General features: G+C 40.2%; 1 protein-coding gene across 1 annotated transcript; it reads right to left on the bottom strand.

Moving 5' to 3' along the window:
• Window positions 1-11,626: 11,626 nt before the first annotated feature.
• Window positions 11,627-19,020, bottom strand: LOC104916518 (riboflavin kinase-like). Its single transcript, XM_085213515.1, has 4 exons — window positions 18,717-19,020; window positions 17,302-17,453; window positions 15,912-16,014; window positions 11,627-15,366 (listed from the first exon to the last, which is right to left on the bottom strand). The coding sequence occupies exons 1-4, from the start codon at window positions 18,796-18,798 to the stop codon at window positions 15,236-15,238; spliced, it is 468 nt and encodes a 155-aa protein (XP_085069641.1). The 5' UTR covers window positions 18,799-19,020; the 3' UTR covers window positions 11,627-15,235.
• Between the last annotated feature and the right edge of the window lie 685 nt (window positions 19,021-19,705).

The raw sequence follows: 19,705 nt of genomic DNA on the forward strand, positions 1-19,705 counted from the left end.
CCAGAATTTTTTATGCTCTGTCCTCCCAGACAGAAATATCCCTCACTTCCAAATCACACCTTATTCATGTTATTACTTGTTGACAGTACGTACATTTGTGAACGTCTGTTTTCAAGGATCAAGTACAGGAAGTGCAAAATTATATCAAAAATCTCTGATGAACACCTTAAGAACTCAAGAATTGCAGCCACTTCCATTGAACCAGACTGGTGTGTTAGTTTCATAAAAACAGGGTCACTAGTTTTATGGGTTTTTTGCTCTGTGTTTTAATAAAAAAACATTAAAGTGTAAAAACAAGACAGTGTCTTGTTAGTTATAAACATTATCTGCATTACATATCTTACATGCCCAAGACAATTCCTCTCTTCACTCAGTGTGGCCCAGACAAGCCAGAAATTTGGATACCTTTAGTGCTTTGCTCTTGTTCTGTGCAAAATCTTTGACTACACAGATTGTCAATATTCAGCCAGATGACTCCCACTGGCGAAGAAAAAATTCTTTAAGAAAGTGGAATAGTCTTTTCTTTGCTCTCTTCCATTCAAAATCATAGCTGCTGGAGTCACCACAGTGATTAATTCACATGATGAGAGTCTAGGCTGTCTGGAGCTTCACACAGCTATGGCGTTTGGCACCAGGCCTGAACATGAACACTGAGACTAGCTATCAGCCAGTCCAGCCATATGCGTAGCTTCTAGCTTTTAGCTAAATGTGTTAATTCAGAAGGATGATTTTCCTCAGCTTCCAAGAGCAGCACACAGAACTGGGGAGAAGATTACATGGAGGCCATCTTGCAGTATTTTACTGTTTTTAATCCAACGTCCTATCAATGGTTCTATTCTCACACTTTGTTCTCTGGTTCAGTTGCACTGAATTGGTGGTATACTAGGCCAATATTATGCTGGTGTAAAATTGGAATCAGGTCCATCAAGGCATTTCCTGTAGAGAAAAAATATCTAAACATCCTACAATTTACAGAGTAAATATCTACAGTAAGACCATGTCATACCCTAGCAGGGTCTAAAATAATCCTCACCCTAGAGCTGATAAGAACAGTGTTGGTTTAATGTGCAGTGGCATTATCACAGCAAGGCCAAGAAAGATTTTGAATGAGAAACTGAATTTTTCCAGTTCAGATTGGTGTTAAATGATATCAAGTTCCTTGTCACCTGTTTCGTGTGTCTTACACAGGCATATCTGCTAGACCGAATGTGTGCAGCATGACATAATGCCACTAGGCAATGCCACTAGATACTTGCAGCAATGCAGACCTTTTGGAAGAGTGCTGATGTCACAGCCAAAACAAATGCTCTAGCAGTTTTATTAAAGGTTTCCAAGCTCTTTCCATGTTACTGCTCTTTATGAGTGACTGTTAGGAAAAGTCATCTTATGTCTCTTATTACTAAGAGAAATAATAATAACGAAAAAGTCAGAAGCTAATAAATCCTTAGGTGACAGAAACTCCTAATTGCTATATCTCCTGAGAACTTTCAGTGGTGCCTGTTGAAGACAGTAATAAGTGGCAGTTAAATGATACGAATTAAAATTCAGCAGTACTGCTTTCCAACAGGGGAACACTGTTGGTGTGATCTTGTTGTAACGGATTGCTATGAAGCTGTATTACTGCAAATCCTATGAAAATGAAAACACTGCTTTTTTGGCAGAGCTGAGTACCAGATACCTCCTGATTTCATAATAAACTCACATCCAGCCCAGAGAACTTAAGTATATATTAATAATAACTCTCGTCATGCAGGATTAAAAGCTGTGAAGGAAGGATCGTGAACTACTATTAACACAGATTATATGAAAACACATATCTAAAGATACGTCTACCCTGTCCTCCCTACTCATGCATCTCCAGGCTTTAGTCTTTTTTGAAAACAAATAACCAGCAGTGGGCATCTGAAGAGGACCACAATTATTTACACCCGAATTTTTCATCCTGATACTTTGACGACTCAGTTTATCTTTTTTAAAGCCATATCAAGAAATTCTGGAAGATTATTCAAATTAAAATCAACTAAATGAAAAGAAGGAAAAATATGGGGACACTTTTAAAAGAGCAAGTTTCGTTCATCTCCTTAATTCTGTTTGGGGATCACAGCTGAAATCTTATGGCACTAGGTTTCATGGACCTCTGTCATTGTATGACTCACATCACACAACTTCAGATGAGAAAAGGAAACAGAAAATTTATTTTTTTTTTTCAGACTTCCTCCAATCTTTCATTTTTTATGTAGTGGAACAGACTCAGTACTCACAGCACTATTGTAGCAGGAAACCTTAGCTCAGGAAAGGGGACAATATGGTTCAATGTGTCAGTTCCTGGAAAAGAATAGGGGAGATGGTGGAGCTGGGCGTATGCTGCATTTGTTACTCATTCTGATGAAGAAGCAAGAATCAGTCTGACATTGAGTCACATTCTGGACTGAGAAATGTTTTAAATTAAATAGAAGGTATTCTAGTTTGAAAAGAAAAACAAAACAAAAAAAGAAAGAACATACACATAATGATAAATACAGATCAGTAGGTTTTGAATTGCTCATGTACATTCCCTTCTGGCAATGACTGGTAAGTACTACAGAAAATAACAAAGGATGCTAAATGGACAAAAAATAAATAATAAAAATAAAAGAACTTCTTTGAAGAAAGCAAAATATTTTTTAGTTACAAAGCGTTAAATGCTTTCAAAATTATCATAGCTTCTGTAAACAATCTTCAGCATTGGTTAACAGCTTCTCTATGTAGCCTTACTTTACTGCTATTTATATTTTATATTACATCAACTCTCTCATCATAACTAAGGTCTCTTTCCAACACATACTTCGGTAATATAAATGGTTTGTTTATTTATGTGCATGTCAGATGTTAAAGCACTTAAAACTGCCCAGATATGAAATAAAATGTAAGCCAGGTTGACACAGAAGATGTGTCCAAAGCTGCTGAGAAAGGAAATGAAAGTCAGGTTACACTGCATATTTAGAAAAATTCTATAGGCTGTTTCAATGAGGAAATCAGAATTCAGCCTTGACAGCTTCTGAAGGTAGAGAAATGGAGGGTATGCAGCTGCAGAGAGGCATCAGGATCCATCTGTACATTGATCTGGACAGGCTGGATAGATGGGCTGTCTGATTATATGATACACAAAGAGAGTAAGTGCTGGGTGCTATAATTTGGTCACAACAATCCCATGCAGCGGTACACGACTGGGGCAGAGTGCCTGGAGGAAAGGACCTGGGGATGTTAGCTGGCTGAACATGAGTCAGCAGAGTGCCCAGGTGGCCAAGAAGGCCAAGATGTGTCTGGCTTGTGTCAGAAATAGTGTAGCCAGCCAGCAGAAGCAGGGAAGTGATTGTCCCCTTGTATAGGGCACTGGTGAGACTGCACCTCATGTACCGTGGTTGGTTTTGGGCCCCTCATTACAAGAAAGACATTGAGTTGCTACAGCATTCTAAGAAGAGTAACAAAGCTGGCAAAGGGAATAAAAAACGAGTTATGAGGAGCAGCTGAGGGAATTGGGATTGTGTAGTCTGGAGAAGGCTCAGGGAAACCTCATTTCTTTCTACCGCAATGTGAAAGGAAGCTGCAGCAAAGGAGTGTTAGTCTTTTTCTCAGGTGACAAGTGGTAGGATGTGGGAGAAGTGTTTGAAATTGTACTGGGGCAATTTAGATTGGACATTAGGAAGAACCTTATGCAGAGAATCAAGCATTAGAACAAGATTCCCAGGTAAGTGGTGAAGATCCCATCCCTGGAGGTACTTACAAGACATGTGGCTCACATGAACACAGCACTGAGGGACTTGATGTAACTCAGTAGGTCAGTCTTTTTTAGGCTAGGTGATTCTGTGATTCTGCAATTGAAAGAATGGAAAATGAACAGCAGTCAACACAATTCAAGTAAATGAAAGACTACAAAGCATACATTTGAGTTGAGAAATAAAAAAAAACCTTTGATGTCTGCTACTTTGAATACAGTTACATATATTTCAGAGCTATCTGTGAAAGGCTGTTTTGTTCTGTGGCACAGTTATATATTCATTTTTCATAAATGATACAGTATACAGTTACAAACTGGGCAGCACGATGGCCCTTGAAGACAGCATCCTCTCTGGTCTCCACATCAGCTTGCAGAGCCACACTACTACTGTAGGCTCAGACTATATCGTATTCTAAAATGTAAAAGCTCTCTTGGATCATGGATGTGTTAAATAGCATAGGTCACTACGTACAGCATAGCAGTACCTTAAACTGTGGAAATAACTGGAAAGAAGCCACCTTCACTATTAAAATGCAATTGTATAAAGATACTGTAATGTTACAGTAATATTTTTGCTTGGATTTGGGAAAAAAGATTGTCATTTCAACTTGTAGACTATATCCTACTATAGAGTTTTATTTTATTTGGTATCAATGCTGCAGGACAGATTATCTAGCATAATCACAGAGATATTAAGATGAAATACAAGCTAATGTCTCTAAATGACAGATTTAGAGGAATTCTGATATGTACCTGCGGAATGGTACATGTATAGAAGCCAAGAAATGATGCAGTGTCTTCTTTCCCAGGACCAGAAAATAAACTCCTGAGCAGACTATTCATGTAGTAAATTACCCAGATCACAGAAGGTTACTACCTGCTGCTAACAGGAACTACTAACATTTCAATTTTTCTTCTTTTCAGCTGGAATATTTTTAGTTGTAGGGAATGGTACTGAGGCATTTTAACATTATACAGTCTATCTGCACCTAATGAAGCACCAGTTTTTCCTATGCAACTAAATAATTTATGTTGTTTTTTAAACATAAAAGTAATACACATCATGAGTTTTGAAAATGCCTAGCTTAAACATATTGGCTTTGCTAATGATAATATTTGGCCAAGATCTCCCACAGTTTCACTTAGGTGCACTGACACAACTGATTGTCCTGAATGCCTCGGAGCCCCCATGTGTAGGCATGGCACAAACAGACAAAGCAAGGTGGCAAACCATTTGCAGTACTAATTACAACAATAAAGACAAAATCTCAGTATGGTCCTTGTTGTTCATAATCAGCTTTTCACAGATATCCAAACAAAGATGAAATATACTTTGTGAGCACATACAATTCCAAGACTAGGTCCCAATTTTTTTTCAATGCTGACCTCCTCTGGCTGATTCTTTGTGATGAATAAACAACAGTTTGTTCTGGTAAGGTTTCTCAGTATATTTTTTGAAAGGGATTTAGATGACAAATTCTTTTGTTGTGATATTGTTCTTTTGTTTTCCAGGGAATGCAGCATTCAGAGACACATCTTTTCTTGCATCCAGCCAGCATGCAGCTCTATGCTCCTGACAGCCGTTGCAATAGCTGGCAGACAGCCCAGTGCTATGATTGCAGCAGAACGCAAGGTAGCACCATCCCGATAGCAGTGCCTTATGGCTTATTGGGCTGACCTTTAAAAATGAAAAGTAGAACACAGCAAAAACATGCTTTTGAGCTGCAAGTACACAGTATATTTCCACTGCTCCACCACCAGAATTGGATAGACTTTACTCAAATAACAGCTAGTGGTTTGGAGATGCCATCCTCTCTGACAGTTACTGTTTTAAATATCCCTGATTTCATAAACCAGTTGATTGGTAAGTATTGGTTTCAATGGACAGAAATCTGAATCGCATGTCAAAATCATCCTCACTGTCTTTGAAGTAGCAATACACACACAAGATTTGTAGAATGAAGGAATGTGCTCATTAGACCAAAGTACAGATGTGTTAATACAGATGGAAAAAGCAGGCTGAAGCAACACAAGCTGTCTTCAAGTCCTTCCAGACACCAGAGAACTAAAAATGAAAGTATTTCTGGGTAATTTATGTTTCTCAGGTGAACTAGACCACTTTGTTTGCTATTACCTAATTTAACTTCTTAATGGAGACCTTATACTTGTCTGGAGAAAATGCAAGCCAAAACTGCAGCTGCCAATAAAGGTGGATATGAGAAGCTGATAGCTCACTCCAAAGGCTTTCTTTCCCACTACAGTAACTGCTACAAGAGCACAAGCTATCAGGATTGGGAAGATCAAGTGATAGATTATGGAAATGAATGTGGAAGATGAAGATGATGATTAAGAATATGATAGGGCATATATAGGACAGGATAGCAATAGCCCATTGTAAATTTAAGTATGGTCTCTTGAAGAAAAATAAAGAAGATGAGCTTCAATAAAAGTTATTATTTTAGATAACTTTACTTGTTCATGATTTTCTGCTTGGCTGCTCCTATTATTAAATTACAGCACTTTACTTATGTACATTTGCTTATATGTGCACATTGTAGCTAACACAAACACTGCTTCAAACTTACCCACGGGACTTCTGGAAAATAAATAAATAAATAAATATAAAGAAGGAAGAAACAAAGGTGAAAAATATATTTAAAAGGTGTTATTAAAAAAGGTTATTTGTGAATACATTCCTACCCTTACTTGGGTTAATGTTACACTTTATTACTGTTAGTGGCTTAGTGGCTTAGTATAACCCACTCTTTATCAGATTTCAAAGGCATAATCGAAACTAAACCTGTGCCTGAAATCACTGCAAGCTGGTAAAAATGAGATTTTTGTTTACGGGCTCTCAAACATCATTATTCTGTGATGTTCTATATACAAAGTTGCTCCAAAGGTAAAAACAAACAAATAAACAACAACAACAACAAAAACTTATAAATTTACTCCTTATTTATTAGAAGAATTTTGTCTAACTTTGAACAAGTAAGACTGGAACATTTTTAGATATGCATCTGAAATTTTTTCAAATACCAGTTCTTTATAGATGTACCTTGTTTTAATAGCTGCATATGCTTTCATTTTTTCAGTCTGATAGGTGGGTTTTTTTTCTGGTTTTCAGAGCTTTTAATGTGCTGTCAGGGACCCCAGATGTCACAAAGTAGGGGATAAGCTTTCAAAACCTTGTGGTACAAAGCTGAGACATTTGTTAGGAAAAAGATTTATTAGGAGAGAAGTGTTACTGACATCTTCTTTCCAAATGCAGTGGTTTTGGTTGCTCAAATGGCTGCTCAGATGAGAAGCCAGTTCTCAACACACAGCAGGAAGATGACTTTATGTTGTATGCATAGGATCAAAATGCCCACCTTTACAAAGTGGCAGAGAGTTGCCTTTGAAAGTTATTGAGACAGCAAGAAATAGCCAATGAATAACATTAGGAAGACATCACGTAAGGAAGAGAATTGTGAAAAAGTTTGGTTGTATTTATTTATTCTGAAGAAGCAGCTTAAAAATAGCATTCAGGGGTGCCCAAACTAGTGACCTACAGATTCATATGAACTTTATGGTGTTTCCCTCCTTTTGCAGGCTGAGAGTGCATAGGGAGACCACAAAGAATGATAAGGAATAAAATCTGTCTTCTGTCCAAGAGCCACCGATGGTCGGTGACTCACTGACACTGCTGAAGAAATCTTCACAGGAAACAGTGCAAAGAAGGAAGCCAATAATAAAAGTGTAGAATATAGCACAAAAGGAACTGAAATTCCAATCTTTTACACTGTCTTGGGGGAAAAAAAAAATGGTAAAGAAATTAAAATTCACACCTGTTCAAATCCACAAATCCTTAGATGCCAAAAAAGCCAGTGCTCTCTCTCTCTTTTCATGCTTTCTCTTTCATGGGCAATAGGTTGGCCAGTGGTATCCTGGGGTGCATTAAAAAGAGAGTGGCCAACAGGTGGAGTGAGGTGATGCTCCTCCTCTGCTCTGCCCTGGGGAGGCTACATTTAGAATAGTATGTCCAGTTCTGGCCTCCCCAGTTCAAAAAAAAAAAAAAAAAAAAAAAAACAGGGGATCTTCTAGAAGGAGTCCAGTGGAGGGCCACAAAAATGATAAAGGGCCTGGAGTCCTTATGAGGAAAGGCTGAGTGACCTGGGTCTGTTCAGCCTCAGTAAAAGAAGACTGAGGGGGGATCAGGTTAATGTTTATAAATAATCTACAGGGAGCTGGGAGGCAAATGGATGAAGCCAGGGTCTTCTCAATGGTGTGTAGCAATAGGAAAAGGAGTAATGGCCTAAAAATCGTACACAGGAAATTCTCTATAAATATGCAAAAGAAAACTCCTTTAGAGACATAGCACTGGAACTGGTTGCCCAGAGAGGTTGTGAAGACTTCTGTGGAGATATTCGAGACCCATTATAGAAAACCTGCTTTAGCAGGTTTGGACTTGATGGTCTCTTGAGGTCCCTTTCAATCTCTGCTGTTCTGTAATTCTGTGATTCACCTACCACACTGAGAAAAATATCCCGAAGGAAACAAGAACATTTGAACAAAAAACCAACCTGCTATGGCATCTCTTTCATCTGTTTTATAACAGAGTTACAGCCTCACACTGCATATATCGTAGGTAAATTTCTCTCAGTTTCTTACTTCTTGAGCTGTTCTTCATTTCAAGGCCTATTCTTCTCTTCTTCTTTCATCTCCTTGTACCTCTTTCTTTGCTATTCTCCTGTACCCATAGAGTTTCTCAAGCCTCAGGCTCTTTTCCAAGAAGTTGTACTCTTCCTTTCTCCTAGATATTATCTCTCGTTACTCTCTCATTATTAATGATCTTTCAAGATTACATAAATTCATGTCTTCTTGCACAATTTTACCACCCACTTACCTCTCATGTAACTAACTAATTTGATTTTAATGGGAAGTGGGAGTTACCAGCACACTTTACCCACTCCCTATCCAATGGAAAGTATGTAATATGGGGAAAAAATTACCTCTTCCTTGTCTGTTCTGGAGGTTTGCAAGAAAGGATGTGAAATAGCTGATAGGAGTTTACATGCCTTAAGGCCAAAGCCAACTTCCATTACAGACAACTCCCTAAATCAGTAGCGTACCATCCATGTAGCTATGGTTCTTATATGACTATTACATAACTTCTGGCTAAGAACCCAGGCTAGAATTTCAAACCAGAAAGAGGAATCACAGAATGGCTTGGGTTGAAAAGGACCTTGAAGATCACCCCATTCCAGCCCCCTACTGCAGACAGGGCTGCCAACCACCAGATCAGGCTGCCCAGGGCCCCATCCAACCCAGCCTTGAACACCTCCAGGGATGAAAAGCTCAACTGCTTAACTTACCATACAACTATTTCAAATAGAATTGAGACATTTGGTTTTCTCATGTCAAAGAAGTATATATTTGTCTTGAAATACTCCTTATGTTTTATATGTCCCCTTTCACAACAGGTTTAACCACACTTACCCACAGGAGCGACACCTCCTTAACCAACAAAACAAGTGCATATTTCTTCACATGTCTTTGTAGTCTATAGAATATTAAAAAGGAAAATAAGTGTTCTTTTATTGTTCTTCTTTCATATAATGTTCAGCACTTTGATAAAGATTTTTTCAGGAATAGTTCAGGTTCTACACTTATCTGTGGTGGTTTTACACCAGTGGGCAGTTCAGCACTCCTCCATCACTTCTCCTCAAAATGAGAGAAGATACGATGAGAAAAATAAAAGCTCTGGGTTGAAATAAGGACAGGGAGATCACTCACCAGGTGCCGTCATTCCAGCTCTATTTGTCTTGCAAGACAATGGCTCTCATCATTAAGGATGTTCTCACTAGCACTGTTGTGAGGCAAAGCTGGGAAGGTGGTGTATAGGCTGGTGGCACTGAAGGGAAGCTGCCTTCAGGCCCCTCCAGTACAACAGTCTGCTTGAGTTTGCCCTGCAGCCACAGGACTCATGCAGCAAGGCACAGGCTCAAGGCCACTGCTCTGCTGCACAGTGCTTACTCAGGCTGACTGTGGTGCTGATGGGTCGCCTTGTGAGGATCAGTACATCATCCTGTCCTGTCCCAAATTAAGGACACCCACAAAATATGTTCCATATCTGTCTATAGGAATGCTCTCAATTAAGAAAATACCTATATCAGATACTGTTGACTGTATTCCAGACTGTTTGGGCTATCAGAACCTGTTAATTCAGGTGCCAATGTTAACTGAGCCATTTATCTAAGGGTATGCAGGAGAGCGTGTCTGCTCCTTCAAAGGCATCTCATCAAGGACCTTTTACAAGGCATAATAAAAGAGAGGCAGTGATGGCAACCAAGTCTGATCAGTCCCTTCAGTCACACTAACTGATGAGGGCATGTGAAGTGTAGGCATGTTATTTCAGCAAGATGATCTGATTGAAGACTTCTAAAGTGGGAGACAACTGAAGGACACAAATGCCCCACTGTATGGGGCTGCTGAATCACGGCCTGAGCCTCTGATTGATCACCTGAAGCAAGCAATGAGTCAGCCACGGGAGCACAGGTGAAGGCAATTCACCTATGCTGCAGGAAGGGCTGGAGCCTGTCTCCACCTCTCCTAGACCCATTTAAGAGCTGACTGCCAGTAGGGAAGGATCTCTTCTGGAGATTCACTCCACCAGAGTCTGTTTTGCAAGCCCAAGATAGGGTGAGTGTCTTTCTTTTCCTACTCCGATATAATAATTACATCAGCCAAACTCCCGGATATACTATACCATCTGTATGTTCATTGATTGTACACCCCACTCACAGCAATTGGTGAGACAGCCAGCTACAGGCAACGTTTTCAGGAAGGATTAACCTTAAGACTGTGAACCAAGGGGCCTGGACTGGGAGAGTATGAAAACTACAGAGCTCTGCAAACCCACAGGTGTGTGCAGGGGAAAGGAGGAGCAGGAGGAACAAGGGTAGGGAACAGGTAAGAAAAGGCATCACCAGAGGCACCTGATCACCATGGACTATCCCACTGCCCTGTATTTTCTCTAGTTAATAGTTTTTTTAACTGTCTTTTCTGCACTCTTTCCCATGTATACAGGCGCTGCAAGGAGTATATGAGCCTGGATACGGTGAGTCAAACTCACTGCCAGCCACTGGAATCAGGCTGGGGAATAGACACATTGGCACATGGCGCCAGTTTCTGGAGTCACTGGGGTCCCAGCATAGGCTACTGGAGCCAGGCAGTTGGCAGGACTGAGATGGCACACCCAGACTTCTGAATGCAGTGTGACTGAAGGACGGCTGTGCACAGTTGCAGCCAGCTTCAAGCTAGACCTGCTGGTGACCAGCTGATTGCCTGGCCCTGTCTGCATGTGCCTGTGCAACTCTGGGATAGGTGCTCAACTTGGCTACTGGCTGAACCTGCAAAGGGGAAGGCAGCAGATATGTCCCCAACCCTGGCAGAGATCTCAGGTCCCCAGACTGGGCAGGAGCAGGTTGAGGAGGCAGACATGCTCTCTTCAGTCTTTATCTGACTTTACAATCTTCAAACACCTGCAGCTTGGAGAAAATTTCATTACAGAACACAAGAAGGTGGGAAAAAGAAAAAACATGCTTTCTACTTGAGAATGTATATTTGAAACTGAAAATATTTGTACTGCTCAGACTCCAGAAATGTAAGTGGCCTTCTAGTTCACTAAAATTGTTATAAGAAACCCCTCTATGCCACACTTGTAGCTTGTAATGCAAGAACAAACTTCTCTGATGAAACCAAAAATTTAGGCATGGTAATTAAATAAATCTGAAGTATCTCTTTCAGAACATTCTTAGGAATACACAAAGCAGATCTGCATTAGATATTGAGTGATCAGATAGTCAGGAAAACTATGACGAGAAGAACTCTGATTATTTCAATTCCTTTATTAATAGTACAGTGCAGTAACATCAACTGAAATAAATACAGTTTATATATAATATAAAAATATAACCCTTAAAGTTTGTACTGTGCTAGAACTTAAGTACTGAGCTTTAACAGCTGATATATAACATTTTATTTTAAATAACATGGACAGACAGATACACTCAACCAAATGGATCTAGTAATGTTTTTCTTTTTTTTTTAAATGACAAACATACAAGGACCAGTTTATTAATCTGTTGTAAACACTTGTCACACTTCAGATGAGAGTTGAGAGCGAACTAATAGTTTTTTCAAAGTTTTCTCTTTCTCACTGTTCTCTCTCCACAGTGCAGTGGTTCTACAGCCAAAACAAATTTTGGATAGTATCATTTATTGGATGATACAGAAATACATTACTCAGACAACCAGCTTAAGGCACTACAATTTCCACAACAGACACATTAACTGGAGGGAAAAAAAAATAAAGAGGCTATTAGAGTTCAGCTACAGTACTATGATAAACATCTGCTTTTTTTTCTTTAAATATATATGACAACACATTCTGTTGACTAGTGTGGCTACTATTTACTCATCCCCAAAAGAGTAAAATGTAATAATGTCAAAATTTTACAACTTCAAGAATGCCTCAAACCTTCACCCTTATATATTCTCCCTTTAAAAAATTTAAAAAATCAACTGTCACTCTTACACAACAATTTTTACAGAGGTTTACATACAATTCCCAACAAGTTATACAGAACTCTAATTTCATTCCTTCTTCCAAAGTAAGTATTCCTAACTGCTGATAAGTGAATTTTCTTCCTAAGACTCTCCAAGGAGGAAGGCAGATGTGCGTTTAATGTCCTGAAAACAAAACTTGGCATCTTTGAGAGAGAAGTGAGTAAATCACCTTGGCAACACAGATCACAATTTTTACTTCTGCAAGTGCTCGTATGGAAATGAGTGCCCCCTGAATTCCTTCTGTCTGCTATCAACAAAACAGATGAACAATTCATTTAGATGATTTCAAGTTTCTGTATAATTTCTACATAGCTAGCAAGTCTCCTTGATGCACTCAAGGCCTCTTCCCTGCTAATATCCCCTGGTACTGGCTGAAAGTTAAAACGATACGAAGTGGAACGAGCATCCTAACAGCACTTGCTACAAAGACGACACAGCAAGCTATCTACTTAAGACCCTCTTAAACCTTCAATCAAAATATAGATCCAAACAGACTAGGACAAGGAGTAAATTCATAAAGTTATATTACAGGAACTGTGCACCCTCAAATTACAGTTCTGTCACAGAACTAGTTTAGACACATCCACAGAATTATTTTGAATTTCAAAAAGTACTCCTCCTATATCATAAGCCAGTAGTATTGAATATGAAAATGAAACAATCATGGCAACTTACCTAGCTCCCCTTACTGAGAAGGGGATAGAAAAATCTACAGGGAAAGAAACACATTTATATTTGGACTCACAGTATGTACTTCAAGTAGTAGTATCCAAACTCCAATTCATCTTGAGAATGCTCCTCTGTTTATCTGTGCATACATTTCAGAATACGGAGTAGTGCAATTACTTGTAACAATACCCAATTCCTACTATAATGCTGATACATTACTTCACAAATTCCCCAAGGCTTTCATTTGTATTGACTACTTGGTCAACGAAACCATGGATCTTACCTACACTTGGCCCAGAGGGTCGATGGGATTTTTCTGTGCCTTATACTAACTTTAATCATGAAGTCAGCCACTATATTGTTAGTATAGTGAAAAATCCTAAGGTTCTCCTCATCTAAGAAAACTACCAGCAGCAAATAAAATGCAGTTCTTCTGCCTTAGAGCCCAAAGAAGAGAAGTCTTTTTGTAAGACTCCCAGGTCTTTAGAGCCTAAAACTTCAGAGCACGCCAACTTTCATCTTGTCATTCATTTCCTGAATTTCAGCAATACACTTCCTCAGAAGGAAGCTACAGAGGTCATGCACTGTCACATGCACTTTCAACTGTACAGAAGTGTATCTCAGATTCCAGTAACTCAATGAGCAACAGTGACTACTTTTATTTCAAATAAAGTTAAAATAAATAATTTCAGTTGAAATGATAGTTTCAACTACAACGGCTGTACAGCATATTAGAAGAAAACAAGAACCATGGAGAATTGTTCTTGTTGTCTAACCATCAGCTTCCTGCACCACAGGAAATTTTTTGCTCAGTATCAAAATTTTCTAAGTTACTATCTACAACGCCAATGTAAGAATGATATAAAATTGGGAAAAGAGGTTGGAATAAACTCCATCTTAAAAACTGACTCTTCTCTTAAATGAACTCTATACATCCTAAGGCTGAAGAGGCCATAATTAACTTTGTCATGTTCCACATGTCCCAACTTTAGGATAGACAATTTATCAATAAGGACCTAAGACAGCTTTTAATCCATTCACATGTTTCAGTTTTGAGTTGGTTCCAAACTCATTACCCCAAAAGATATGACAACAAAGTACCTATATAAGCAGTGCAAACGTAAGAGCGTCACAAAAAAAAAAGAAGAAAAGAAAGGAAGAAAGAAAGGAAGAAAGAAAGGAAGAAAGAAAGGAAGAAAGAAAGGAAGAAAGAAAGGAAGAAAGAAAGGAAGAAAGAAAGGAAGAAAGAAAGGAAGAAAGAAAGGAAGAAAGAAAGGAAGAAAGAAAGAGAAAGAAAGGAAGAAAGAAAGGAAGAAAGAAAGGAAGAAAGAAAGGAAGAAAGAAAGGAAGAAAGAAAGGAAGAAAGAAAGGAAGAAAGAAAGGAAGAAAGAAAGGAAGAAAGAAAGGAAGAAAGAAAGGAAGAAAGAAAGGAAGAAAGAAAGGAAGAAAGAAAGGAAGAAAGAAAGGAAGAAAGAAAGGAAGAAAGAAAGGAAGAAAGAAAGGAAGAAAGAAAGGAAGAAAGAAAGGAAGAAGAAAGAAAGGAAGAAAGAAAGGAAGAAAGAAAGGAAGAAAGAAAGGAAGAAAGAAAGGAAGAAAGAAAGGAAGAAAGAAAGGAAGAAAGAAAGGAAGAAAGAAAGGAAGAAAGAAAGGAAGAAAGAAAGGAAGAAAGAAAGGAAGAAAGAAAGGAAGAAAGAAAGGAAGAAAGAAAGGAAGAAAGAAAGGAAGAAAGAAAGGAAGAAAGAAAGGAAGAAAGAAAGGAAGAAAGAAAGGAAGAAAGAAAGGAAGAAAGAAAGGAAGAAAGAAAGGAAGAAAGAAAGGAAGAAAGAAAGGAAGAAAGAAAGGAAGAAAGAAAGGAAGAAAGAAAGGAAGAAAGAAGGGAAGAAAGAAAGGAAGAAAGAAAGGAAGAAAGAAAGGAAGAAAGAAAGGAAGAAAGAAAGGAAGAAAGAAAGGAAGAAAGAAAGGAAGAAAGAAAGGAAGAAAGAAAGGAAGAAAGAAAGGAAGAAAGAAAGGAAGAAAGAAAGGAAGAAAGAAAGGAAGAAAGAAAGGAAGAAAGAAAGGAAGAAAGAAAGGAAGAAAGAAAGGAAGAAAGAAAGGAAGAAAGAAAGGAAGAAAGAAAGGAAGAAAGAAAGGAAGAAAGAAAGGAAGAAAGAAAGGAAGAAGCAGCAAGGGTTTGCTCTTTTTTTTTTTTTTTTTTTTTTTTCAGTGGTTGTCAACTATTTTGCCCCCTGGAAGATGAAAGAAGTTGTCTTCTTTGAGTTTAAGATGTTCTGGTAAATCTAGTTGTCTTTTTGCCTCTTCAATGTCCTCCTGAATTGCCGCAATCAGCGCATCTAAAAACAGAAAAAAGGGATGTTTAAAAGCTGAACACGAAATAACAACTGAAAATATCTTCTTCCACAGAATATCAGAAAATCACAGAGGAAGAATATAGTGATTACTGCAAGGTTTGAAAGGCAACATTTTTTGTTTTCAAATATGTCAGAGTTGCATTTTCCACCAATGTAAGCACTGCTATCTCCCTCATCCAAAAGGAGTTTTAGAAGAAGATCAGCAGAGCTTGTTGAACCGTTTAAAACCTATCAGAGCTGCATTTTAAAAAGTAAACAGATAAGACCAACCCTTTAACAACAACCTCATGATTTTGGCATTACTCCTCAGGCAACTGAAATTTAGACTGAAGTAAGATGCAGGAAGGCTTCTTTTTCTTTGTTTTGCTTTTTAATTTAACTTACGCATTATCTGATGAAAACACTGTACTGAAATTTCAAATGACAACAGGTAAAGCAGCTAATTATGAAGAAACAGACGGCAAAGGAAAAGCGCTTTAATAAGTAAAACTTAAGAAAGTAATTCTGGAGTGGCCTGCAATACTGACCTAAGGAATCAAAGTTCTTTTCTGGTCGAATATATCCAATAATTGCTATACTAAGAATTTCTCCATAGAAGTCTTCTTTGAAGGTGTGGATAATGTGCGTCTCCTAAAGGAAAAGAAATAAGTTGGCATTTGCAATGGACTTACAGCTAATTTCCCCTTACCATAAGGGATTTTTATCTAATACCTATAATCAAATTATCTGCAACACATATCAGTAGAACAGAGACATTTGGTTTAACATCTATAATGCAATATTAAGAGGCTAGGGCTTTTGCTTTTTTTTTTTTTTTTTTTTTTTAAAGAAGGAGAATTGTGCTTTGCATGGGATTTATAAAATATTCACCTAAGAGTTTTCTGATTGCCAAATTAAGAAGATAGTAATTGAAAAGCCACGATTTCTCACCACTTCCCAGATTTAGTATTTCTAAAGCAGCAAATAGTATTTGCAAAGCAGCCAAAAAAAAAAACCAAAAACTGGACAGGTTGCCCAAGGAGGTTGTGAATGCCCCATCTCTGGAGGCATTCAAGGCCAGGCTGGATGTGGCTCTGGGCAGCCTGGTCTGATGGTTGGCGACCCTGCACATAGCAGGGGGTTGAAACCAAGTGATCATTGTGGTCCTTTTCAACCCAGGCCATTCTGTGATTCTGTGATACTATTCTAAATCACAAAGAAAGCTTAGTGCATCATCATCAAGTTGATGAAAGAACTATGAAGACCTGAAATTGAAATAGCTGACTTATGGACAGTTTTTACAACCAGCTCTAAATGATAAGATTCTGGGAACCGAATAACAGAATTCCAGGCGCAAAGGCTGGGAAAGGATTCCCAGCCCACACCTTGCTCAGAAAAAGTGGTTGCAAAAAATGTAGAGTATGTTAAGCACCACTCCAGAGATTCTTGCCCAAATAAAAGTGTTTTCAACAATTAAGAACTCTGCAAGAACTGGGAGAGGCACCAGGGAACTGACAACAGAGAAACACAACCATCAGAGCTCCAAATTTTAATTCTTCATCCTGCTATTATGCAGTTTTGAATATTAATTTATTGTATCAAGACAGAGCACCGCATCTCTGGATTCTGTTATTGAAGAGAAGAATCTACACCAAAAGCAATCACCATTCAGAAATAGTTAAATTCTGATCTTAGAAATATCCAAGCAACGACGGAATAGGACAAAAAATAAACGTTATTTATCTACAGCTATATACTCTCTGGCTACTCAGACTATTTCCTTTTCAGAATATAAACAAAGGATGCTGATACCAAACGCATTTCTAAGAGCAAACATAATTTCTAGGTATCATTTATGGGTCACATGCTGCTTATCTTAAAGCCAACATCTACCTCATTCATTATAATTAAAAGCACCACACAAATTAAAGTTCTTACCACTGATTTCTTAGTATTCTTATAGAACGGATTCCATCCTATGCTCAAAACCATTTTATGCACATCTCCACTTCCAACACAGGCCCATCCATAGTATATACCAGTAGAGATATCAGATGGAAAGCTTTCAACTACTTGCTCAGAAAAGTTAGCTGCAAAGATGTTAGAAAAGGGAAAGAGTGAGTGACTTTGAGGAAGCCACGGCTATCACAGAATGTTCTGAGACTTAAAATTTCTGCCTGCTTGCCATTTACAAACATAATGCTTATGGTGACGATCACCCTCACGTAACGTACCATTTAGCAAAGTATAAAATGCAAAACACCTTCACAACATTCATGGCAATGACAGTTACCACATCTCTTGCACAGACTATTTTACATACATTCTATTCTGCAGTAAGAATTAATAAACACAAAGTAAAATACCCAGCCAGTATTTATTTTACAATTAGGACAACTACTGCAGCTTTAATATCGTCAAAGAAGAGAAAAAACCCCAAGTTTCTTCTGCACTATGAAGTAACCTCAGAACTATTTGCTAGCTTGCTAAATAATTATGTAATAAACCTGCAAAAGTAAACAAAGGCTTGCCGGATTTATCACAGGAAGTTTCGTTCAGTGCCTCTTTAAGGAGGAACAGAATTTATTATGAGAGTGGTGAGATACTGGAACAGGCTGCCCAGAGAGGTTGTGGATGCCCCGTCCCTGCAGGTGTTCAAGGCCAGATTGGATAGGGCCCTGGGCAGGCTGGTCTAGTATTAAATGAGGAGGTTGGGGGCCCTGCATGTGGTAGGGGGTTGGAGATTCATGATCCTTGAGGTCTCTTCCAACCCTGGCCATTCTATAATTCTGTGAAATGCGTTCCAATTACATCTTTATCTGCATTTCGGTAAGCGAAACAGAGGCGAACAATAGAAAAGTGCATTTTTCCCCACTCGCCGTGTTTCTTTAACCTCCGCATCATTTCCACTCCCTTCATTTCCGCGCGGCCGCTCCCTGCCGCGCCTCACCTCGGCTCTGCGGAGGGCAATGACCACCAGATCGCTTGACGAGCGAACACAAGCACGAAGGAAATCGCTTCAGAGAATAAGAAAAAAAAAAAAAAAAAAAAAAAAAAAAGGGGAGGGAGAGAGAGAGAGGGAGAAGGGAAGGCAAATAGAGGGCAAGAAGGGAAAAGAAAAAAAAAAAAAAAAAAAGAAAAAAAAAAAAAAAAAAAAAAAAAAGAAAAAAAAGAAAAAAAAAAAAAAAAGAAAAAAAGCAAGCCACCACCGAGGACAGGTGTTGCTACAGGCGCACGCGTGCCACCAGGCGCAAGGAGCCAGCAGCCCCCGGCATCCGCCCATTCCCCCGGCCCCGGCCCCGGCCCCGACCCCTGCCCGCCAGCGGACCCCCCCGGCACGGCCCGCCGCTCACCAGTGGGCACGCCGAGCTCCTTGGAGCCCCTGCCGAAGCCCTTCACCACCTCTCCGCGGCAGAAGTATGGCAGGTGCCTCATGGCGGCAACGGAGCGCCCCGCGCTGCCGGCCGCCCCCAGCCTCGCGTAACCCGGCCTCGCGCCGCCGCTTCCGGCCGCGGCCGCAGCCGCAGCGCCCGCCTCGCCGCGGGCACCACCACGCGAAGGGGCGGCAGCGCCGGACGCGGAGCAGCGGGACGCGCTGGCAGGCCTCGGCCTCCCCTCGGCGATGGGCTCGTCCAAGGCCTCGCCGCCGGCCCCGGCCCTGGCCCCGCCCCTCGCCGTCCGCCGTCATCCGTCCCCATTTCTCCGCGGCGCGGCGGCGGTTGCGCTCGTTCCGCCAGCCGGCCGGCGGGACGGGGTGTTGCCGGTACTGCTACGCTGCTGGCGGAGGCTGCCGCGCCGGAGACTGCCGCGCGGAGACGAGCCCCTGGGACCGGCGCGGGCCGTGCTGCCGCCTTCCTGCCGCACCCTGCTTCCCTTCCCGTGCGCCCAGGCGGCGGGCGCGCCTTCCCTTTGGCTCTGCTCTTTGCGTTTGCTTTTTTGTCAGAAAATCGCACGTTTCTGGCGATGCCACGCGTAGCCTCGTTGAGACAAAAGCACATAAATTCGCTGAATGACCGTCCTCCTGAGCACATAAATTCGCTGAATGACCGTCCTCCTGAGCACCATCGCTCGTTTTGCCATTCTGATCTCCCAGTCAGGGAAGCGTTCCCAGATCTACGTCTGGTTCTGTCAACTGGTTTCTCTCGAAGGAAAGCCACCCAAGCACCTGTGTCCTGCCCATACCTACTGGCAGGCCAGCAGCAACTCCTAGGACTGGGCAGCTGCTGTGGCACACCGGTTACAGCCCACTGAAGAGTGCTGAAGGTTCACCCATTCGCAGCGCCTGTGGGCACTGATTGCTCTGCAAGATAAGGCCGAAATCATTTCTAGAAATGGTTCTACC

Source organism: Meleagris gallopavo, chromosome Z (genome assembly GCF_905368555.1).
Source record: "Meleagris gallopavo chromosome Z, MGAL_WU_HG_1.1, whole genome shotgun sequence".
Lineage (NCBI taxonomy): Eukaryota > Metazoa > Chordata > Aves > Galliformes > Phasianidae > Meleagris > Meleagris gallopavo.

Excerpts from the sequence above, each read along its gene's own strand:
- LOC104916518 (XM_085213515.1), bottom strand. The coding sequence starts at position 18,798 with ATGAGGCACCTGCCATACTTCTGCCGCGGAGAGGTGGTGAAGGGCTTC. Across the intron at positions 17,454-18,716 it reads GGAGCTCGGCGTGCCCACTG|CTAACTTTTCTGAGCAAGTA; the intron begins GTGAGCGGCGGG and ends ACATCTTTGCAG. Across the intron at positions 16,015-17,301 it reads AGAATACTAAGAAATCAGTG|GAGACGCACATTATCCACAC; the intron begins GTAAGAACTTTA and ends CTTTTCCTTTAG.